Source organism: Malaclemys terrapin, chromosome 4, assembly GCF_027887155.1.
Source record: "Malaclemys terrapin pileata isolate rMalTer1 chromosome 4, rMalTer1.hap1, whole genome shotgun sequence".
Classification (NCBI taxonomy): Eukaryota; Metazoa; Chordata; order Testudines; family Emydidae; genus Malaclemys; species Malaclemys terrapin.
In genome coordinates, this window is record NC_071508.1 from 146869985 (window position 1) to 146893878 (window position 23894).

At 47.0% G+C, this 23894-nt stretch overlaps 2 protein-coding genes across 2 annotated transcripts in view; one reads left to right on the forward strand and one right to left on the reverse strand.

The window, feature by feature from the left end:
- Positions 1-3587, forward strand: part of PYGL (glycogen phosphorylase L) — a 41166-nt gene extending 37579 nt beyond the window's left edge. Inside the window, exons 18-21 of the mRNA XM_054024708.1 lie at positions 135-342; positions 941-1075; positions 2536-2602; positions 3196-3587. Coding sequence (XP_053880683.1) covers positions 135-342; positions 941-1075; positions 2536-2602; positions 3196-3393 — 608 coding nt within the window. The 3' untranslated portion in view covers positions 3394-3587. The remainder of the gene's footprint in view (positions 1-134; positions 343-940; positions 1076-2535; positions 2603-3195) is intronic.
- A 796-nt stretch (positions 3588-4383) lies between these two features.
- The window catches only part of ABHD12B (abhydrolase domain containing 12B), a 36768-nt gene continuing 17257 nt past the window's right edge, over positions 4384-23894 (reverse strand). Inside the window, exons 3-13 of the mRNA XM_054024709.1 lie at positions 21197-21296; positions 20110-20229; positions 18165-18195; positions 17763-17808; positions 17543-17672; positions 15703-15743; positions 15069-15148; positions 12293-12375; positions 9933-10011; positions 7082-7206; positions 4384-4759 (exon numbers count right to left, since the gene is read on the reverse strand). Of these exons, the coding sequence (XP_053880684.1) occupies positions 4735-4759; positions 7082-7206; positions 9933-10011; positions 12293-12375; positions 15069-15148; positions 15703-15743; positions 17543-17672; positions 17763-17808; positions 18165-18195; positions 20110-20229; positions 21197-21296 (860 nt within the window). The 3' untranslated portion in view covers positions 4384-4734. The remainder of the gene's footprint in view (positions 4760-7081; positions 7207-9932; positions 10012-12292; positions 12376-15068; positions 15149-15702; positions 15744-17542; positions 17673-17762; positions 17809-18164; positions 18196-20109; positions 20230-21196; positions 21297-23894) is intronic.

The window sequence follows — 23894 nt, forward strand, 5'->3', positions numbered from 1 at the left end:
GGACGCTAATGGATGTTGCTCTTAAACGGGGCAGTGATGCCAAGGATGGAGTCATGTTTAGACTTTAAATTGACTCAAGTGGAATTAGGAATGAAGCCAGTAGTTGTGAACCTCTTAATGCATTTTATTGGCAGTGATTCCAGCAACCGACCTGTCTGAACAGATTTCCACAGCAGGCACTGAAGCGTCTGGTACAGGTAACATGAAATTCATGCTGAATGGAGCCCTGACCATTGGGACCATGGATGGAGCAAATGTTGAAATGGCAGAGGAGGCTGGAGAAGAGAACTTGTTCATCTTTGGTATGAGGATCCAGGATGTCGAAGAGCTGGACAAGAAAGGGTGAGGTTCTTGTACAGCATTACATGAAGGAGAGCTTTGAGGGAAGGGAAAAAACAATAGACAGTCCCCTGGACTGGGCCTTCATACAAATGAAGCTTTGAATTACACTGCTGGCCAACAGCTCCAAAACTTCTCTTTCATCATCAGCAGGTGATCCAATAAAAGGTATTACCTCACCCACCTTGTCTCTCTCCTCTCCTGTTCCAACACAACTACAATAACTCTGAACTTCAGCCTTTGTGCATTCAGACTGCCGCTTGGCTCAGTAGCCCAGCCTTGGAGAGTAGCTTTCCAAGGGTAGCTCCAAAGAAAGGGCATTGCTGTAATCCAGTCTTAGAGGCAGGATAGGCATGGGTTTACCTTGGCAAGGAACAAAGCCATTAGGAAGTGGTGCAACTTCTGAATACCATGTAGGTGGAAAGCGCTTCCGTTAAAGGGCTGTTGCATCAAAAGGACTACAGCAGTAGAGGGCGCCAGAGCACCAGACTAGTGTATTAACCACGGCAGTAGGTAAAATTTAGCTTTAGGATTCATCAGTTTTAGAACTTATAGACATTTTAAAATGGCTTGTTACACATCTTCCCTCTCTGCACCTCAGGTACAATGCTCAGGAATACTATGAGAAACTTCCTGAATTGAAGCAGGCCGTTGATCAGATCAAGAGTGGCTTCTTCTCTCCAAAGCAACCTGACCTTTTCAATGAAGTGACCAACATGTTGTTCCACCATGACAGGTAGGAACCACCTCTGAAATACTAACTATGGGGCAGGAGATGGCTTAGTGCTATGAGCATTCAGTTCAAAATACCTGTCTTCCCTAGTACCAAGTAGAGACCCCAGCAGGGTCCATTTAGGCCTTTATCCTTCCAAGGATGTGTACATAAGAATAGCCCTACTGGGTCAGACCAAAGGTCCATCTTGCCCAGTATCCTGTCTTCCGACAGTGGCCAATGCCAGGTGCCCCAGAGAGAATGAACAGAACAGGTAATCAAGTGATCCATCCCGTCGCTCATTCCCAGCTTCTGGCAAATAGAGGCTAGGGACACCATTCCTGCCCATCCTGGCTAATAGCCATTGATGGACCTATCCTCCATGAATTTATCTAGTTCTTTTTTCAACCCTGTTATAGTCTTGGGCTTCACAACATCCTCTGGCAAGGAGTTCCACAGATTGACTGTTTGTTGTTGTGAAGAAATACTTCCTTTTGTTTTAAACCGGCTGCCTATTAATTTCATTTGGTGACCCCCAGTTCTTGTGTTATGAGAAGTAGTGTGCGTGATTTTTCAGATGTGGCTTGAGGAGCTGAGGTTCCGTCTCCCCCATGCAGTCCATGGCACTTATCTATTTGCTGCAGTAGCGTTAGCCAAAACTCTTTGGACCCCAGATTTGCAATGTACTGGCTGCCACTTACCTGCCTCGCTGTCACGCTCTCCCCCGAGGTGACTGTATTTCCGAGTGCTGTATTGACGGAAAAGCAATGTCGGATTCTTTGGGGGGTGAAAGGCTCTCTACAATTCTAACGTTAGAGAACTTGTTGGAATTGATTTCTGGCATTTTTTTTTATATTCCTATTGGGAACATAAAACTGATACACTTGTGACAAAGGCATGTGCCCAAATGTATACAGATGATGTTCCTCTGCTGTGAGGTTTCTTAATAGCGCTGTTGAATGGTACAGCCTGTAGTTCTCCTAGAATGTGAACAGTAACCAGGGTGTCACTTGCTGCTCTTTCCCTATTTCAGACCAGGAGGAGGGGGTTTGTCTCTGGCAGGGCTTGGATTAAAAGCGGTCTGACAGAGGATGCTGTACCTATTATGCGGGCAGCTACTTTGAAATTGAAGGCGCTATGGGACTACATAATAAATGTTAGTTCCCATGACATCTTGTCTTCCTTGAATGTCTTTGGCGTACCATTGTCTTGGATAGTCCGTATTATCCCTCTTTCCACTGACAACTGGATACAGGCTAGGATGGGGGTTAGTTCTAGTTGAACAAGTCGAAGACTTTCAAACAGGTCAGGAATACATGTTTCGTGAAGTATTTCCCTGTTTGTGTGTCAATTCTCAGCTCTAAACAGGGCAGACCAATGAGCATTATAGTTTTCTATTTAATGTTAGTCAGCTGTCACCCAGGTATTTAAAATGTCAGTAGGAGCAGGGTGAGTGACTTGCACTTTCTTCTTTGCTCCAATAGGTTTAAAGTATTTGCAGATTATGAGGCATATGTCAAATGCCAAGACAAAGTCAGCCAGCTGTATATGGTAAGAATGGGGCAGGGAACGATCCGGGGGGGGCTGGGATGTGATTGGAGCCTTACTGCAAAGTGGCCTTTGGGGACTTATTCCCTACTGCAAGTTAGAGCATCTTGAAAGCTGCTCTTAACTTGTGCCAGGGCCTACTGGGTTAGTCTGGTAAATCCACGGTATCTACTGGTTTGGGGGAGGTAGATCTAGCCCAGTGCATCTACCTGTAGTGACTTACCAGTTACTTGAATATAATGGCAGATTGAGTCACCGATCCTGAGCTGTGTGCAAAGCTTTTGTGTGTCCAAATACTGAACTATGAAAGTGACCTTCAGGCATGTCTTCCCTGGAACAGGATCATATGCTGTGCTAACCCTACCTCTCCAAGCTGCTGGCCTACACGTTTTTCTAAAATTGCCCTCACTCAAACTTTAGACACTTTCCCTCTTGGGTACTATAGTAATGCTGCTGTTCCCTTCAGGGCTGGTGTCCAACCATAGTCCTAGAGAGGAGTTTGCCAGTCATTTCAGGCACTCGGTAGAACAGACGCTGTGCTAGGCCTTGCAGGAATTGTATCTGCATTCAAGTGCTGTGATCTGGTCTATCCACAGAATGCTAAAGAGTGGACCAAACTGGTTATTAGAAACATAGCTGCCTCTGGGAAGTTCTCCAGTGACAGGACCATTAAGGAATATGCCCGGGACATCTGGAAGGTGGAGCCTTCTGACCTAAAGATTCCTCCCCCTAATGAACCAAGGGATGTGGCTGATAAGAATCCCAACTGCACAACTCAAAAGCTGAAGATGTAGTTCTGAGAAGACTTTGCCGTGCAAGCTGTCTCTAGTAAGGATGTGGTGTTAGCATTGTTACATACATACATTCCCATAACTGTTTAGTGAATATCTTTTTATTGCGTTTCCTACCACCTTGAATGTTAGGAAACCTGAATGTTAGAATACAACTGCTTGCTTTCGGTGCTGGAATAAAAGTGCCAATTGAAATATCCAGTGCACTCACTGTAGTTTACTTAAGCCTAAAGTCAGAACCTGGGATTGCTTGTGTGGACTCCATCCAGGCTATTTTACTGTACCTGTCCTTAAGTTAGATGTTACATAAACTGTCGCAAGGAAAGTTGGGGGAAGGAGGGAAGAAAACAGACCTAACAAGTCTGTAAATACTAAGGGCTGGTCAGCCACCAGTCAAGTGTTCTATATGCAGTGGCCATGAACAAGTAGTAATAGGCTTCCTCAGGAGCAAGGGTGACTTAGTTTCAGTATTAGGAAAAACTGACCTAAACCTCCCTTGCTGCAAAGTAAGCCTATTACGAAGTGGTCTAACTGCACTGGGCACAGAACACTGTGTCCTTTTGAACCAGCCTAGTCCTGACTCAGTCATCTTTTCTCAAGACTGAGCATGCAAAATTCTAACCTGTGATCACTTTTTGTTCTCCTGCGGGTTCTAATTTCCTAAAGAACTGGACTTAATACTCCTGCTGAGGCCTCATGAGTGCAGAGAGCTGGATAATTACCTCCCCACCTTAATACAACATTCAAGATCCTTTCCAGCCCTCCTCTTCAGATTCTAAAAGATTTCATGGTTCGTGATGTAGTTAGCTGTTGGCATGGCCACCATAACTTAGTAACATCTTCCTATGAACACAGGTCAAATCACTACCCGATAGTCATACTCCAGATATTAAGCACTTTGTTCCTACTAAGGTGTTAAAGTCCAATTCTATGCTAATAGGGCTTCAAGTGCTGACTCCTAATTGTGTAGTTAAGTTACTAGTTTCACAGATGTGATGTTTGTAAATAGCCCTGGAGAGGTTTATTTATCGCTTCAAAAACAGCTCAAAATTAAGAGCTGCACTAAATGTAAGAGCACTTTAGAAGGAAAACAAAGCTTAAAGCAAACTATTTACCCTACGTGGGTACAGCTTGGGGGGGGGGGGGGGGGTGTGCACAGGAGCGGGGGAGGTGTAAAGCTATGTTGGCAGTAGCTGGGTCTGTCTACACAAATGTATTCTAGTCCATTTGCTGATTAAAATCAAATTAAACTTTCTATTGTAGTTTTGTTGAAAGTCTCTGCCATGATGTGGCTTCAGCTGTAAGTGCACCCAGGGTGATTAATGTACACTGCAGTAGCTGGTATCACTTGATGTTCTTCAGGAAGTCTCTGCAACAAAACAAGTGTAACATTAAACTATCCCCATCTAATGGCCAAGTGTTTAATATGCATCTTCCCCCTGAAAGAAGGTAAGTTCTAGAATAGACTAGATAAACTTGAGCCAGGTTGTGCAGTTTACACTTCAGTGACTCTGTGGTATACAAATATGGGACTTGTTCTACAGGGCCCATAAGGACAGTGATCGTTACAGATACTGGGCTGAGTACTCCAGTAATTAATTAGTGAATTGACCCTCAAAAGGAAGCAGCAGCCTACACTTGCTAGTTTGCTGTGGCGCAGGCCACGCTGGAGTCAGTGCTTCTGTAATACTAACCTGTGGAGTGCTGAGGGCTCCTGAAGAAGTGTTGCAAGAGCTAGGTATTAAACTATACCAGGGGTTCCCAAACTGGTACACAGCCCCCAGCGATCTTGGATGCAGGGTACAGGGGAGAAATAATAGTGGATTTTATTTATTGCATTTTCAGAATAGGTCTTCCAACTGAAGCTTTAAAACTGAATGTTAAATGCCAGTACTTAATTTACTTCATGTACCTTTGTGAACACCTACAGATGCTGCTGTACAGAGCCCTCCCCTCCAATCATGGTACAGTGCAGGTGCCCAGCAACTATCCAATCTGATCTCAGAACTGAACCAGGGAGGTTTTTTGGTGCATGTGTTCCACTCTGTATAACATACTCCTGGGGGAATTCTGCACGTTTTGTCAACATAACACACTAATTGTTCATTTCAATTTTGGTAACTTTTCAAAATACCAGTCAGCAAGTATATCTAACAATGCCTCCGGGCGTAGTTTAAAAAAAAAAAAAAAACCACCTATGACAACCCTGTTTCTATTTCTCTGCCCCCTTCCATGTCACAGCCCAGACAACTGCTCTAAGGAGGGGCTGCTCTTCCAGAGGAATCCTGCAAGCGGTGGACAAAGCAGGCAGCTGCCAAACATTATAAGGGAGCATTGCACAACTTTAAATGAGCATTTTTCAGAGTAACAGCCGTGTTAGTCTGTGTCCGCAAAAAGAACAGGAGTACTTGTGGCACCTTAGAGACTAACAAATTTATTAGAGCATAAGCTTTCGTGGACTACAGCCACTACTATGCATCCGAAGAAGTGGGCTGTAGTCCACGAAAGCTTATGCTCTAATAAATTTGTTAGTCTCTAAGGTGCCACAAGTACTCCTGTTCTTCTTTTTAAATGAGCATGTTCCCTAATAGATCAGCAATGTGACACCATTAAGTGAGGAGTTACTGTATTTGCGAGATGGACTCTGCCAGGTCCAGCAACCCCTAGTGGTGGCCCACAGCTCTGCAGCCTACTGGGATTGTGCCTGCACAACTTAATTGCTGTGCAAATTCTACAGGGTGCAGTGATGCAGAATTGCCCCCTGCGTAAAGTGAAATATGCCCAGATGCTAACAGCAGCTCCTGTTAACACACAGGGCGGAGGAGAAGCGTACACAGCAGCTGGGAGATCTGGAAGGGGGTATAGAATAACAAAAGTCTGGGAACCTCTTGCACGCAGTTTAGCTGACCCATAGCACAGCTCTGTATGTCACAGGTAAGAACATGATCACTAGGCTTACCCAGGGAAGCCAGAGGACTCTTCCCAGCAGAGTGACCAGGATCTATACCAAGGGTGAGGAAAAGCAACAGGCCCATGGACTAGCATAAGCCCTTGCCCAAGGGTAAATTTTTCTATAGATTTGACAAGGGAGAGGCAGCAGCATTATCCCCACTTGTAAAAAAGGAAAACAGACCCCAAGGGTGAAAGGACCTTGCTAAGCAGCAGCCGCCCCCATCAGAGGCTAGAACACAACACCGGTCTCCTCCTGAGAAGGGGGAAGCATGGGGCCGTTCAACAAGAATTGATGCCACTAAGCTGGGAAGAGTTCAAGTTACCGTGGCCGGCAGCGCTGCTACCAGTTCCTACAGGCTCTTGCTTCCCCATAGTCACTCGCTCAGATGTCCTAGTCTCCATCAGTTGAATTAGGACTTTTGGAGCCTAACTTCCTGTTCAGCCATGGAGCTAATGACAGCCCGGTGAACTGACCGATCCAGCTGTAGGGGTAATGTCGAAGCCTGTGCCCATTCACTACTTTGCTCACCTGTTAAAGGTGCCAGTTGTGGTCTAAGGCTGCAAACCCCCTTCTACCTCCACAGCCAGCAGCTGCTAACTAGCTGGCTACAGCCCTGGGCAGCTTTGAGCCCATGACCTGCAGCTGAGAGGGATACTTGCCCACACCCACCCCACAGAACAAGCTACTTTATAAACAAGCTTATTTGATAGCTGAAGAGTCACCTGCTGCATTACTTACTTCACAATGTCTGGCAGTTCTGGATCTGAACAGATGTTTTCATGGGCTAAACCCAGCTTCTCTGGAAAGGCAACAAACTTGACCTTGTCTTTGTTCTCATAGGAGTGGAGAGCAATCTCAAAGAGCTGGGGGGTGGGGAGGAGAGAGAGAGAGTGAGTCTCTTTTACATGTCCTTTAGAGTACAGTTAAGTGAATTCTAATGTCTTCTCTATGTAGGTGGTTTCACATGGCCCTCTTCTCTACAGTATGAGCACTTAATGTAATCCATTAACTCCTCTGGAACCTGGGGCAGAAGGATGGATCAGGCAAGTCACTTGCTCAAGGTCTGGCTGTGGCTGTCTTGGGAATTGAGGCTGGGTCACCTGCATAAATCCAGTGCTTTATCCACTAGACCTGCTTCTCTTCCTCAACCACCACCTAGCCCCCTGCTGATCCAGTTTCATGCACAGAAGGGGTACACCCACTTCTCCCCCAAAGTAGCTAATAAAGGGGAAAACAGCACTGAAGGCTTCAACAAGAATTCTTTAGCATGCAGAAGCCTTGTTAGTTTTACTTGGCCTACAAACTTTGGCTATTGTCATTGAGCTGGAATATCAGGGTGTTTCCTTTGATAGGAGCCCCAGAATCCCTTCACCTTGAACCCATCTATTCATACACTGCCACTTACTGCAGCTGTGGTTACTTAGCTCACAGAACACAGGGCATGCTGGCTTTTTGAACACTGGGCTTACATCAGGTTTAAGTTCATGATCTTGACTGCTTTAGACTAAGGCTGTCAAACAATTAAAAATGGTAATTAATCAAGATTAAAAGTAGTTGCTATTAATTGCAGTTAATTGCACTGTTAAATAGAATACCAATTTTAAATTCAGCATAGAAGTACATCCTCTGGAATGATGGTTGCAGCACAAAGGGGCACATAAATACTTTGCAACACCAGCTACTACAATGCCATGTGAATGCTTCTTCTCGCTTTCAGGTGACATTGTAAAGAAGAAGCTGGCAGCATCTCCCATAAATGTAAACAAACTTGTCTGTCTTAGCAATTGGCTGAAGTAGTAGGATGGAGTGGACTTGTAGGCTTTAAAGTTGTGTGTTTTGGGTGCAGTTGTGTAAAAAAAACAAGTTTTTTTAAGTTGCACTTTCACAGTAAAAGTTTCACTATAGCACCTAGTATTTTTCAATTCACCTCATACATTTTTCCCAGTGCAAATTTTGTAATTAAAAATATAAAGTGAGCCCTGTACACGTCTTATTCGGTTGTAACTGAAATCCATATATTTGAAAATGTAGAAAAACATCAAAATATAAATTTAAAGTTAACAGTACAGTTAAAACTGCAATTAATGTAGTTAATTTGTTTGGAGTTAATCACTTGTGTTAACTGCACTTGCTAGCCCTACTAGTATTACTTTCCATTTTCCAAACCATAGTGCAACATCAGGTTCCTTTCTGCAAGGTACTTCAAGAAAAATGTACCGACCTCTACCAAGAATAGCACCTTCACATTCCATGGGGGTGAATAGCAAGGTTAAAGACAAACAAAGCAGATCTAAAGGTTCCTCTATAGCCATGAAAGGTCTTTCAGAACTCTTAGAGACAAGAGAAAGGCCCAAACACTTACTCACTTCTGAGGCAGCCTGGATGCCCTTCTTTACATGGAGTCTGGTTAACAGTGCTCCAGCCCTGCATCATGACTTGAGCTTAGACCTGACACACTCTGAGGCAGGATTTCTCTGAACTAGTCTGCCTGCCTAAGGGTCCAGATGGACGCACAGCTGTTCAGGCCACGGCAGTTGTTTCTAGGTTGGAGGCAGCTGGATAAGGGGAATGTTCAGTAGTTGAGGGAAGTGGCAAGACTAGCCTCCAGGGTACTCGTCATGAGGGGAACGAAGGGATGTTGAAGGGGAAGAGGTGGCTATAGCATAGCAGTGTGATAATGGGGGCTGTTAGCGGCATCATACACACAGTGCACTTACCCAAGTTCCCTGTAAGCTGCGTGGCCGCGCAGCAGCCTATTTAGCACTGTGCAGGCACTCAGGGAACCCACCCAGGGACCTGCTGCAGGAGGGTGCCCCTCCTTGAACCCCCATGGCTGGGGGAGGGGCACCCCTCCTGCAGCCCCAGAGCTGCCACAGCCAGGAGAGGTGCCTCTTCCTCCTCCCCCCCCGGCCCAGGTGCTGCTGCAGGGAGAGAGAGCGGGGGGTCTTCTCTCCCCACTGTAGTCCCTGAGCACTCCCTCATCTCCAGCCCCACCCCAGAGCCTGCACCCCCACCTCAGAGCCCTCACGCCTGCACCCAACCCTGAGCCCCTCATCCCCAGAGCCCACACCCCCAGAAGGAGCCCTCACACCCCTGCACCCCAACCCTCTGCCGCAGCCCTGAGCCCCCTCCCACACTCCAAACCCCTTGGCCCCACCACATGAGTTCTGTTATGTGCACCAATATGAAGGTGATGTGTCATAGTGGTGCACATAATTCATTCCGCACATGGGTGGGAAAAAAAAATCGGCGGGAACACTGCTTACACCCGTAGGAGATACTGCTTTGTCATGCTGAAAGGGCTGCACTTCTCCCCCCCCACACACACACCCCCAATAAAAACCCATCTGTGTTGCATGGAATTTTTATGCACGGCCTCAAACACAGCACGTAGGAAGTCAGAGATTCTTCTCAGTGAGCGGCATATGAACGATTCTGTTCTACAGTTGATAAGTATAGGTGATGCCACTGCTGGTAACAGGGCCTGTTTGTAAAACAGAACAGTCTCCGATTTCCTTTGGCCTCACCTTTCTCCAATAACCTAACAGCATAAAGATGTAAAGTTGGCTTGAACCATGAGAAAAGTTACCTTTCTACCCAGGTGGATGGGCAAGATAGGGTCATCTTCTGAATGCAAAATCAAAAGGGGACTGGACAGCACTTTAACACTAAGGAAAAAATAGAGTATGTTACAGAAATACACAGCTTCTGGTTATTTAACCTAGTGCTTACCAACAAGGGCCAGTGTTAGGATCGAAGTTTGCTAGTAATATTGGTTTGAGGGGTCTCTCCCAGCCCAAAGTGCTATGCCATTTAGCTGCAGTTTGTACCTTTAAGATTTAAGAGGAGAGAGCACTGAGTTTTTAAAGCAGACAGGAGCAGAACATTCTCTGCACAAAGAGTGTGTAGAAACATGTGAATTTCAGGACACTGCAGGTACCAGAAATACCTTCCCCCCTACACACACTTGACAAATGCTGAAGACTAGAAGTCCTAAATACTATCCTCTTTGGAATCACTTGGAATAATGGACTTGACAAACCCCTGGTGCTGCAGCTTGTAGCAAACGTCAAAGTGACAGAGCTCTGCAGCAGTTTGGTGGAGGAGTGCGTTCCTTCCCCCCTCAAGAGTGTGGAGGTCCAGGTAGCTGAGTTCGCTCTATGCTGTGTAGGGTGTTCCAGTCTTGGGATGGCCAGTTCACGCTTTGTAGTATACTTATGACAGAGACTCCATGGTAGGAAGAAAGCCTTAATATATAGTCACTAGTCCTAGTGCAAAATATCTCTCAGTAGATCAGCCCTCTGTCTCCACCAAACACTTGACTATGGAAGCAAGGCTGAACATATGCCCTGGGCAAAATTGGTTTATTCTGCTTGACAGGGACTGATGTCATGCTTTTAGCTTCCCTCCCCACCCAAGTGTTTGGGTGAGTATCTCTGAATATGCAAGGCTTTAGACACAGTCCCACATGACATTCTGATAAGCAAGCTGGAGAAATGTGGGCTCACTCAAACTACCATTAAGTGGCTATATAATTGGTTAAACCAGAAAGAGTAACTTAATGGAATGAGGTCAGATTGGAAGGACTTCAAGTGGGGCTCCACCGGGATCTGTTCTGGGTCTGGTGTTATTTCACATCTCTATTAATGACCTGGAGGTAGGATCAGAGAGCACACTGATCAGATTTGCAAGCGAGACAAAGCTGGGGTGAGGGGTGCAAGCACTTTGGAGAATAGAGCTAAAATTCAAAGATCTTGATACACTGGAGAACTGGGCTATAGATGCTTAAATGAAATTCAACAGAGAGAAATGTAAGGGGCTATGCTTGGGGAAGAAAAATGAAATGAACAAATATAGAAGGGGGTAAATGACTTGGCAGCAGCACTGCTGAGAAGGATCTGGGAGTTGTGGTGGATCACAACCTCAACAGGAGTAAAAAACACAATGCTGTTGCAAAAAAATAAAAAATGCAATTTTAGGTTACATTAACAGAGGCAGAGCAGGCAAGTCACAGGAGTGATAGTACCACTACTCTGTGCCGGTTAGGCCTCAGCTGGAGTATTGTGTCCAATTTTGGTCACTGATGTGAAGAAACTGGAAAGGATCCAGAGGCAAGGGACAAAGATGATCAAAGGGATGGAATACAAGCCCTGTGAGCAAAGGCTGAAGGAACAGGATAGGTTTAGTTTGGAGAGGAGGAAATTAAGGGGGGATATGACAGCTAGCTTCAAGTACTAGAAAGTCTGCCATAAGAAAAAAAAAAAGATGGAGAAAAGTTGTTCTCTCTTGTCACTGAGGGCAGGACAAGAGGCAATGGGTTCCAACTGCAGCAAGGCAGATTAGATTCAATCTCAGGAGAAGCTTCCTGTCAGAACAGTAGGACAATGGAACAGACACCTCGGGAAGTCATGGAAGCTCTTTCACGGGTGGTTTTCAAAAACAGGCTGTTGTTGAGGGACGGGTGGTTTAGACCAGTGGTTTTCAACCTGTGGTCCACGGACCCCTGGAAGTCCGCAGGCTACGTCTAAGATTTCCAACTGGGTCCACACCTCCATTTGAAATTTTTTAGGGGTCCATAAATGAAAAAGGTTGAGACAGACCGACCGACCCAGATGAGGGATGATGAGACTGACCTTGTCTAAACAGTGAAATCTGCATCAGTCATTTTGTAGGTGGCGAAAGCGCATGTTTTAGGGGGTAGAAGTCTCTCAGAAAGCTAGTTACTGAGACTAGCTAATTTCGATGGGAAAAGACAGTGTTGTATGAAAATCTAGCTTCCAAGAGGTTGAGCCTCTCAGTGCAGCCAGTCTCAGTGATTTCTCCGCTGAACAGAAGACGGGTTGTACTGGAACCAGGAACAGGACTTTGTTCCTAGCAGCGAGCCAGTCCAGCAAGAAGACAAACATTCATGCTTCAAGCATAACAGTAGGTCCAGAAACAATTACTCACTTCTCATCACTACGGAAAAACATGTCACCCAACGCCATTGAGTCGAGGATGAAGTACTCAAATCCTGGGAACTGACGGTAGATCTGTTAAAGAAAGAGGGAGAGTTCAGTGCAATACGCCACCTTTCATCTCACTTTTCATCCACTGCCAGAAAATCCCATTCCATCTGCTTCCACCAAGAGAACAAAGACAAATGAGGGAATCTCAACACAAACTGCACCAGCAAAGCCATAGTTGTGTGTAAACAAGTCTTGGGAGCAGGTCAGTTGTGCCAAGGAAAACAAAAACAAACCCCTGGCTTTTGGCTGCAGCATCAGACTGGGATAACGAGCATACCAGAGCAGGGGTGGGTGGGGTGGGGAGAATATAGTGGAGCCAGTAGCTACATGACAGTCTGTTTGGGTCAGGAAGCAACAAGTTTTTCCAAGTGGACAAGTGAATTGTATCAGAAGAAAGAGCCTTTTACGGTCTGTTTCAGCTTAATCCTTGGCTCTCACTGAGCATGGGGCTGAATACTGCACTCAAGGGCAGAGGGCTCCCATCCACACCACACTGCAAAACAGTTCCCATGCCTGCATTTGTATGGAGTGGTGTCAGATGTAGACCACTGATTCTAGTCCTTGGCTTTTCAAACCAGGCCCCTCTCAGCCTCCTTCCCACAGTGCTAGCATGGGAGTGGAAGTCCCTCTTTACATTTTCACATGATGCACACAGTCAACCTGTGGAACTCCTTGCCAGAGGATGTTGAGAAGGCCAAGATTATAACAGGATTCAAAAAAGAACTAGATAAATGTATGGAGGATAGGTCCATCAATAGCTATTAGCCAGGATGGGCAGGGATGGTGTCCCTAGCCTGTTTGCCAGAAGCTGGGAATGGGCGACAGGGGATGGATCACTTGATGATAACCTGTCTGTTCATTCCCTCTGGGGCACCTGGCACTGGCCATTGTCGGAAGACAGGACACTGGGCTAGATGGACCTTTGGTCTGACCCAGTGTGGTCGTTCTTATGTTCTTACATTAGGGTCCCTGTTGTACCTCTTAACTGGCCCTAGTTTTTCAGGGCATTCAGTTTGTCCCCCTGCACACTCCCACCCAAGGAATGGGTCCATACTTCCCATACATACAGCTTTTTCATTACAGTAAAACTGAACACGAAGAACAAAAAGCTCACCCAAGTCTGAGCACTACCAAGGTCACGTATTTACCCTGCCATTGCTGTGTATTGCTGACCAGCATTTGACAAGTGCTATTTCTTTAGCACTGCCGACAGCTCTGTCTACCAGGGCTTCCCCCTCCTCACCACAACTGAGTCAGTCACTGGTTTTAAAGCCCACTATCTGGGAACAGAACATCTCCATTCCAAGTGACACCTAAAACAAGAGCCCAGGCATGGTGTATCCTGGTGCTGTAGATCTCTTGACCAAATGACAAACATTTACCCCTCCCAAATCAACACACTAATTCATTAATAGTAAATGAGATTCTAGCAGGACCCCGTCGTGCCAGGTGCTGTACACACAGAACAATTAAGGCTAAGCAATCATCCAGGATTAGTCTAAATCCTATGCAGAGCTGAAGTTCTAGGACAGCATGCAGGAGGTTGACACATTTCAGAGCACTGCCTAAAGTTAGGAACGTGTGATTGCCACGTTACGGACAGACACAGATTAAGTGATTTGCCTGTAGTTACACAACGTGGCAGTGGGACCAGAACCCAGGTCACCTTGTGCCCGTTCCACTGAGAGACACGACAATCCTTCACGCTAAGGAAAGGCAGAATTTTCATCTACAGAATGTGTTAAGCAGCTTGACCATTCTAAGGTCTCCCCCCTTCACGTGCATTATCGCCAGCTCTGATTCACCCCCCCCCCCCCTTACCTACTCTGCACGGAGAACGTTTACAAGACAACTATTCAGGACCAGAAAGACACAAATGAGCATTCTCCTCCCTAAGCAACATGAAGGCCCGGAAATGGGGCTACAGAGTCGTGTACCAAGAGTGAGGCTGACTCACATTCTGGGGTGAGCTTGCAACCCAGGAAGGGGAGGAGTTCCTTAGAGACTGACCCACCTCTGCACTCTTCTAATCCCAGGCTGCTCTGGTAACTGTAGAGGACACCCAATAACGTAGACAGCTCTGGGAGCCCGTCTCAGTTACAGCAGCCTCCCCAGTTTGCCCTACAGGCCCCAGCACTGCCTAGAATCTCTGCAGTGCTCTGGGTTGCAGTCCTACCCAGACATGCTCCACCCACCAACATCCTCCCGCCCCCAGCATGCACCCTAGGCCAGGCAGCCTTATGGGCTTTCTTCCACAGTCACCGCATCATGTGAATGCCTCCCCAGCCCCTTGGCACCACTCCAAGCATTTGACCCAGTGTGGAGCCAGAGCAGGGCCAGGATCTCTCCCTTGATCTTTTGTCCCTTGTTGATTTGCAGGCCAAGAGATGCTGTGTTTGGAGGCTGTGGAATACAGTATCATCTCCCATAGGACAGCAGCTTTAGTGCCCACATGAGTTCATGGTATCCCAAGACAGATTTCATCCCAGAGATTTACTGAAGGACCTTCCCAGACAAGACTGCCATTGCGTTTCCCACTGCTGAACGCTGGTTGATAGCCAGGAGCTACACTAGGTGTCAGACATCTAAAGAACGCTCCCTTCCCAGTCCCACAAGGGAGTTATAGGCAGGCTACTTAGAAAAAAAAATCTCACTGGCAACATGCACTTGCTTTCCACATGCAGCCATGCTAGGATGCAGAGAGTCTGTGGCCTTACTCTGGTAATGGGGATATGAGCTGCTGCCTCCCGAATGTTGGTGTAGGATGATTCCAGAACGATCAAGTCCACCTGGATGCCTTGGAAACAGTAAGGAGTGTGAAACGATCAGTTAGGTTACGGACCATTCAACATCCTTCACGCTGCCTCCACGCCTCCCACCACTGTGCGACTGTGCCTAATGCCTGATCCAAAGGTTGTTGGTGTCCTTCCAGTGACTGCAATGAGCTCTGGATGAGGTTCAATCAGCTTCAAAAATTAAAGAGGCTGGACAACCACTTCAAGTTACTGCAATTCCTAGGTCTGCCCTGCATGGCACTTGGACAGTGCCAAGGAAGCAGAGAGCAGCTGCCAACTCCCCTCCTATGGAGGGGGAGTTCCCAACAGAGCCAACTCCCTAGGCCACCCACCCACCCTGCATCCCCCAGCACCCAGGAAATGCCCGAAGCACAGTGCACTCCAGCAATCCCCGGCTGACAGACCTTTGGAGCTGAACCTAGCCGGTGTGGTGTAGACAAGCCCTTAGGTTGCTCTAAGTTTAGCTGTGGCCACAGCGAGCTGTGACCGACTCTTGCTCCTCTCAGCTCCACCCAGCTGATGGGCTAACCCTTGGTTATAAACATTTGAGAATTACCTTTTTCTTCAAGCAGTTTTCTTGCAACATTTGTTGCTACTCTAAGAAAGGAGAGGTGAGTCAGTGACTATGGGGGCAGTGCATTTTAAAAGGAGATGTATCGATTAAGACCAGAACTGACCATTGGGTTCATCTCACTTGACTTCCCGTATAACGCAGCCCAATGGACTCCCCTGAACCAATTCCTGCTTCAAGTCTAACAGCTGTGGTTGAAATGGGATTTCTTTCAGAAAGAGATCCAATCTCGACTTAAGTATTTCCAGGGATGGAGAATCCATCACAACCCTTGGTAAATTGTTCCAACGGATAATTACCCTCATTGTTAAGAATTTGCTCCTTATTTCTAGTCTAAGTTTCTCTAGCTTAATCTTCCAGCCATTGGATCTTGTTACATCTTTCTCTGATCGACTGGAGAGCCCTCTACCATCAGATTTCTGTTCCCCATGTCGATACTTTTAGACTAATCAAGACAGACCTTTAACCTTTTCTTTGTTAAGTTAAATATATTGAGCTCCTTGAGTCTATCACTATCAAACAGGTTTTCTCAATCCTTTAATCATTCTTGTGGCTCTTCTCTGAACCCTCTCCAATTTTTCCCAACATCCTTCTTGAATTGTTGACACCAGAGCTGAACACTATATTCCAGCAGTGGTCATACGAGTGCCAGATAACCTCTGCTCCTATTCAAGATTCCCCTGTTTATACATTAGCATTTTTGGCCACTGCATTGTACTGGGAGCTCACGTTCAGCTTGCATATCCACCATGACCCCCACAAGCCTTCCTGAGTCCCTGCTTTCCAGGATAGAGTCCCCCAGCCTAAACTATGGCCTACATTCTTCGTTCCTAGATGGTAGGACTTCACATTTGGTTGTACTGTAACATGTTTGCTTATGGCTGCCCAGTTTACAAGGTGACCGAGATCGCTCTGTATCAGTGACCTATACTCTTCAGAATTTACCACTCCCCCCAATGTTTGGGTCACCAGTAAGCTTTATCAGTAATTTTTGTTTTCTTCCAGGTCATGGATAAAAATAAATAGAGCCAAGAACCAATCTCTGCAGAACCCTACTTAAAAATAAATAAATAAATAAAATTCCCGCCCAAAGATAATTCCCCATTCGCAATTACATTGAGATGTACCAGCTAGCCAGTTTAATCCATTTCGTATGTGCCATGTTAATTTTGTATCTTTTTAGTTTCTTAAACAAGATGTCATATGGTACCAAATCAACTGCCTCACAAAAGTCTGTGTCACAGCAGCATTACCTTTGTCAATGACAGTTGCAAGAAATAGTTTGCAGAAATCTATTTGCCCTAACCCCATGTTGATTGGCATTAATTATTTTACCTTCTTTTAATTCTTTATTAACAGAATCCTATATGAGCCATTTCATACATTTTGCCCAGGACTGATGTCAAGCTGACAGGCCTAGAGTCACCCAGATCATCCTGTTCACTCCTTAAAATGTTGGTACAACTTGAGCACTCTCCCAGTCCTCTGGGCCAGGACATTACCCCTCCTGTAGGCAGTCTAGAGAGTTCAGTGCCTTACAAGTCACTGAAGAAGCGTGACTACAAAGACACATTTCCCTACCTTAAACAAGGCCTAATGGGAGAAATAGGGGATTGGACAGGATTTTCCTTTATTAAAAAGGAAGTTTTAGCAGTAGCCGAGATCAGAGGAGAGAGAGGAGATCTGCATTACATGTTTGCAATTAAAACCCACCCTGGTATTTTAGGTTATACAGCAGCTCCCCATTTGTCCAGCAACACAAGGGATGCGTCACTACAATCCCTAGACTCTACACCCTTTGGCCAGTCTCCAGTACCACACTTACCCACTGCCCAAGGAGTGTCCCCAGAAGAGCACTGTGCTATTTCCACTCCGGGCTTTTACCCAGTCATAGAGGCACATGACGTCCGTAGTAAATCCTGTCTCACTTGGATAGCCACTCGAGTCCCCATACCCTGGGAGGCAGCAGATTAGGGGTTATAACATGAACAACAACATTTTAATAAATTGTGAGACAGCTTTCTTTGTTGTTTTGTTAAGTTTACCTCTGTAGTCAAGAGCCAGTATATGGAAGCCTGCAGCACTCATCACCTGTTTAAGAAATCAAGCAACGTTACACTTCAAATGACAGACTAGGGCAGCCAATGTATTTATTGTACAAATGCTAAAGGAACCATCTGACAGTGGTGCATCCCCAATGCGTGGAAAGAAAGGACTGGTACCAGCTAGATTCTTCTTGCCCGACTCCTAGCCATCACTCCGATGTGCGCAATTGGCTTGCTTGTGTAAAAAACAAACAAGATTTGGCCCTACCAATCTTTGTTGGTGAGGTACACTCCCCTGGGAAGCAAGATAACAAGCAGTGTTCTGGGATACCATCTGAGCAAGTTCACCCCACACACTGAGCTGTGGGAGTCTCAATACCCACTCGTATCGGTCTGACCTACCTTCATCAAGGAAACTCGGTGCCCTGAAGCCCTGTAGGAGAGTTAAAAAAAGCTTTAACAAGGATTCATTGATTCTAAGACCAAGTCCCGTTTACCAGAGCACCCGAATTATAGGCAAAAGGAAGAAATGAAGCTTCTTTAATGACAACAGGAAGCTGAAGTGCTCGTCAGTGTTTTTAAAATGGATTTGTCTGTGCACCGTGGCCCTACACTAGAGGATAGTTTTAAATCTGAGCACGATGTAGAGACCAACAGTTTGCAGCTGGCCACTTTCACAGATCAGTTGGCATCTATTTTCATTGAATCAGCCCCAGGACATTTTATTCACCTGCAATTAGATCCAAAATGGGTGTCCTGGCCTCTAGAGCACGATACGAGCAACCTTAACTAATGGATGAGTTTAGAACAAACTTAACATTTCAAGTGCAAGTTATTTTATAGCAGAATTTTTTCATATTGATTAGTGGTCACGTTTGGGGGGGGGGGGGGGGGGGGAGGGTGAGACAGCCACTACAAGATTTGGGAGTAAAGACAAAGCTTTACCAAGCAATGGGAAGCTAATAAACTACCTAATATTTTAGCACCCAAGATGCTATAAAAATTGATCATCACTAAAGACAAAGTGAGAGCCAGCAAGATGGAAGCCCAGCACTCTAGTTCAGGGCACGTGCACCAACTTGGAGCACACGGACGTATGGCCAAAGTCCACAGTTGCTGAAATACCAGAAAGAAACAAAAGAAGTCTCTGGCTATTTAATGTTGTTTAAAACAGGTCTGCCTCAAGGGAGAGGCGATTTCGATCAATAACTTATTTTCAGACTCAACAGCCAAATAAAGAGCATTGTTTAAAAGAAATCCAACCCAGTACGCACATTGCAACCATTCCAAGGGGATCGGAGGACAGCTCCTCAAGGCTGGCTATGATGGGGCTCACACAGACGACTGCAATACACGAGGGGGGGCAAATCCTGACCTGACTCTCGCCATGAAATCAGTAGGTTCTACAGGTCCAGTCAGGGCAGGACTTGGTCAGGAAGGAGGCTCCAGGCATAGGGGGAGGCATGAATGGAGAAGGCACAAGGCAGACACAGGTGAAGGACAAAATGAGCAACTTGGACTGAGCAAAGGGGGGGGGGGATATGGGAGGGGGGAATGAAAGGAGACAGGAGCAAAGAGGGAGGAAGGAGCTAAGTTGCAGCAGGCCATGAAGGTGAGAAGGAGGAGCCTGACAGAGCTGGAAGGACCAGGGAGTCAAGTGAAGGAATTTTAGGAAAGGCTGAACTTTGTCATAGCATCAAGCCAGGCAAGGGATCACCACGGTAGTATTTTGGAAGGCTTGGCAGGAAGGCCAGAAGGAGAAGTGGGCAGGAATCAAGGCAAGAGACAATCAAGGCCTGGAATAGAGTTTTGCAGTGGAAACAGGAGAGGCCATGCAGACAGAACTGGCAGGCGTGAGCGTGTGTTGTGGGGAGGAGATGCAGAGGTGAGTCAAAGAGGGAGGATGGAGGAGTTGTGCACAGTAATGGAGAAAGGACAGGCAGACACTTCAGTTTGACATGCTGAATTGACAGAATTCTCTTTATAGGAAAAAGTTAACTGTTCTTAAACCTTTCTATTGGGGGAAGCACTGGGCTAGGTATTGTCCTGCCCCAAGAGCCTACAACCTAAAAGACCTAAGAAGTGGTTGAGATGGAGTGGGTACCAAACAGTATTATAAGCCACATCATAAAACCACCAGAAAGTCAGGAACAAGTCTGCTGTCTCTCCACAAGAAAGGTCACAAGAGTGAAAGAGCAGTGTGTCAGCAGAGGGGGACTTCCAGAGTTTACAGCCAAACTATTCCTGCCTTCAGCTGACAGCAACAGATGTCACTGTCACGAGCAATACAATATACCCAACATAATGTAGAACAACCTACAAATGTAGTATTATTCATGTTAATCACCTGTTACCTCCATTGCCATGGAGATAAATTATAACAGGATTATCGTCTGCAAGAGTTTCTTCATACCAGCTGTGATCCTTCCCTTGAGCTTCTATCCCCCTGCTGCCAGGCAAAACATGCCTAAAAGAACCAAGAGTATGTAATTAACACGCCTGCTCAAGTGCACCTGGATATTCCATTGCTGATCAAAGGAGACATGCTACTGTTTCATGAATCAGACACTGGGAAGATGAATAACTGTATTTAGTTAATGGTCTTCAAAAACCAGGCAAGCACAGCCTCTTTTGTTAGGTAGAGTCCGGCCATTTCTCTGTCCACTACTCTACATGGAATACCCTTTGCAAAGGAAAAACAACTGTTAGACCAAATACTGTTTTTAATTCAGCAGAATATAACGCAGCATCGTTTCTCTGTTTTAAAAATAGCCACATACCATCACAGTCCAGTAGCCAGGAACAGCTACACTGCGACAGATAAAGGGCTTTGGACACATCTGCTGGCAGCCAGTGTACAGGAATAACGGGGAAATACTGAACATCCAATGGAGGGAGCAACGCACCCAGCGCTCTGCAGCACACCACTGCTAACTGACCCAGCTTGGCACTCAAGGCAGATTTTCACTACCACGCCCATGTGCACATGGACTTTGTACCTGCACTGCTGCACCTTGGTGTACATGAGCAGGTGGCGAAATAGCAGGCTATCTAGCCCCGGGCATGTAGGTGTGGGTGCATACACAGAACTGGTCAATGAGGAATCAAGCCCTTGGCATCCAGATACAGTTGCTGTTTTTATTGTTCACTACTACAAAGTAAGTTCTGGAGACAGGCAAGCTCGTACTTTGCTTTGTCGCTGAAGTGTACAGCTTTATGCAGAATGTAAGAATACAGTTTTAGCTGGAGAATCTAGAAAGTTTAAGTAGGGACAGATTTTTACATTGCATGCCACATGGTATCCAGGTGTCAACTATTAATAGAATTTGAGATTTGGAATTCTTAGACATCAGACCTCCTCTGGGTATCTGACAGTTCAAACACTTTCCTTCTGCTAGTCCATGAGAATCTGAATGAGCTGGTTGTCTACTCACCAGACGCCGATGGTGACCTCCGGTTCGGTTGTGAGATAGAAGTTTACAGTATGGTTCAGCAGCAATTCAGGTTTCCCAAAGTCCACAAAGGGAAATGCAACTGAGAAAGACAAGTCACAAAATATCAGTGCAGTAATCATCCTATTGATAGCTAGTCAGGATTAGTTTACGTCCACAGTCACAAACTCAGCAAAGTCTCACCGGATTCCAAGGAAGAGGTTTCATGTTATTGCGGGAAAACCCAATTCCCAACCTATCACCGGTGGAATCTTCTGCACTCAGCTAACTCCTCCCACCTGTGGCTTCAATGGGAGCCTAGGCAGACCAGTGCCAAGCAGTTCTGAAATCTTTCCCCCTTCAGGTGTATATTATACACAGCACTTCCACGTCGAGAAGCGATTGTACATATTTATATTACCTCTGCCAGCCTCAGGAGTTCATCTAGTATTCTAGCCTGTAGCGAGGCGGTGGGATACCCCACAGCCCCGCTGAGGGCCGAACCTCCCCTAATAACAACGTGGGTGGAGCCACCGGGTCCGGCGGCCGCCCCTCCGAGGTCACGGCCCCGACCCGGAAGTATAAAAGCCCGCCTGCAGAGCTCAGTGGAGGCCAGGCCGGCGGAGAGAGCAGACGTCCGTGGCCGAGCTCCCGCTTCGGAAACAGCCGCAAGCCGCGACCGGCCTGCTGAGTCACCAGGCCAGTCGAGCCTACCTCTCGCCAGGTACCCTGAGAAGGACTGGCCAAGTCTGCCCCGTGCCAGCTACCCTGAGGAGGAGGAGCCAAGCCTGCCCCGTGCCAGCTACCCCGAGGAGGAGCAGAGCCTGCCCTTCGCTACCTAACCAGAGGAGCCAATGCTGGTGGAGAGCACCGACGACACTAAGATGGCCCAGGTACCATCCGAGGGGGAGTGTGGAAGTAGCCCGGGGGCAGCCGACCCCAGTCTGGCTGCAGCACTGCCAGAGCCGATGTCAGTGTGTTGCGGCCAGGATCCCCACTGACAGCAGCAAGTTTCCGCCGCTGCTAGGGCCCCGGGCTGGGACGCAGTGGAGTGGGAGGGCCTGCGTCCCCCGTGCCACCCAACCCGTGGGTGGCAGTCTCCCCCTGTTTCCCCTGGCCTAGAGAGGCTGGGTACCTAGGTGACTATTTGCTTGCTGCCCCGCCCTGACCTAGGCTGCCACAAACTGACCCAGCCCCTGCTTAAAGGCCTGGGTATCTAACTGACTATTTGCTACTGATCCAGCCCCTGCTGAAGGGCCTGGGCCGCCGATTGACTATTTGCTTGCTGCCCCGCCCTGATCCAGGGCCTGAGCTACTACAAACGGACCCAGCCCCTGCTTCAGCCCTTATTTAAGGGCCTGTGTTTGGACCTCTTGGTTCAGCCCCTGCTTACGGGCCTGAGCCCCTAACTGTGGGTCGGCGGTCCCCGACTGCTGCCGGACCAGAGTGAGGCAGTGGGATACCCCACAGCCCCGCTGAGGGCTGAACCTCAGCCCAAACCTACTACATAGCCCAACCCCCTGCTCAAAGCAGGATCAACCACAACTAAATCATCCGCCAGGGCTTTGTCAAGCCGGGTCTTAAAAACCTCTAAGGAAGGAGATTCCACCACCTCCCTAGGGAACCCATTCCAGTGCTTCACCACCCTCCTAGTGAAATAGTGTTTCCTAATATCCAGCCTAGACCTCCCCCACTGCAACTTGAGACCATTACTCCTTGTTCTGTCAGCGACCACCACTGAGAACAGCCGAGCTCCATCCTCTTTGGACCCCCCTTTCAGGTAGTTGAAGGCTGCTATCAAATCCCCCCTCACTCTTCTCTTCTGCAGACTAAATAAGCCCAGAGCCCTCAGCCTCTCCTCGTAAGTCATGTGTCCCAGCCCCCTGATCATTTTTGTTGCCCTCCGCCGGACTCTCTCCAATTTTTCCACATCCCTTCTGTAGTGGGGGGCTCAAAATTGGACGCAATACTCCAGATGTAGCCTCACCAGTGCCGAATAGAGGGGAATAATCACTTCCCTCGATCTGCTGGCAATTCTCCTACTAATGCAGCCCAATATGCCGTTGGCCTTCTTGGCAACAAGGGCACACTGTTGACTCATATCCAGCTTCTCAGCCACTGTAATCCACAGGTCCTTTTCTGCAGAACTGCCGCTTAGCCAGTCGGTCCCCAGCCTGTAGCAGTGCATGGGATTCTTCCGTCCTAAGTGCAGAGTCCTGCACTTATCCTTGTTGAAGCTCATCAGATTTCTTTTGGCCCAATCCTCCAATTTGTCTAGGTCACGCTGGACCCTATCCCTACCCTCCAGCGTATCTACCTCTCCCCCCAGTTTAGTTGTACCCTCAGCAAGTTCGCAGATGACATCCATCTCATCCTCCAAATCATTAATGAAGATGTTGAACAAAACCAGCCCCAGGACCGACCCCTGGGGCACTCTGATACCGGCTGCCCACTAGACGTCAAGCCATTGATCACTACCCATTGAGCCCAACGATCTAGCCAGCTTTCTATCACTTTTAGTCCATCCATCCAATCCATACCACTTTAACTTGCTGGCAAGAATACTGTGGGAGACCATATCAAAAGCTTTGCTAAAGTCAAGATATATCACGTCCATCCCTTTACCCATATCCATAGAGCCAGTTATCTCATCATAGAAGGCAATCAGGTTGGTCAGGCATGACTTGCCCTTGGTGAATCC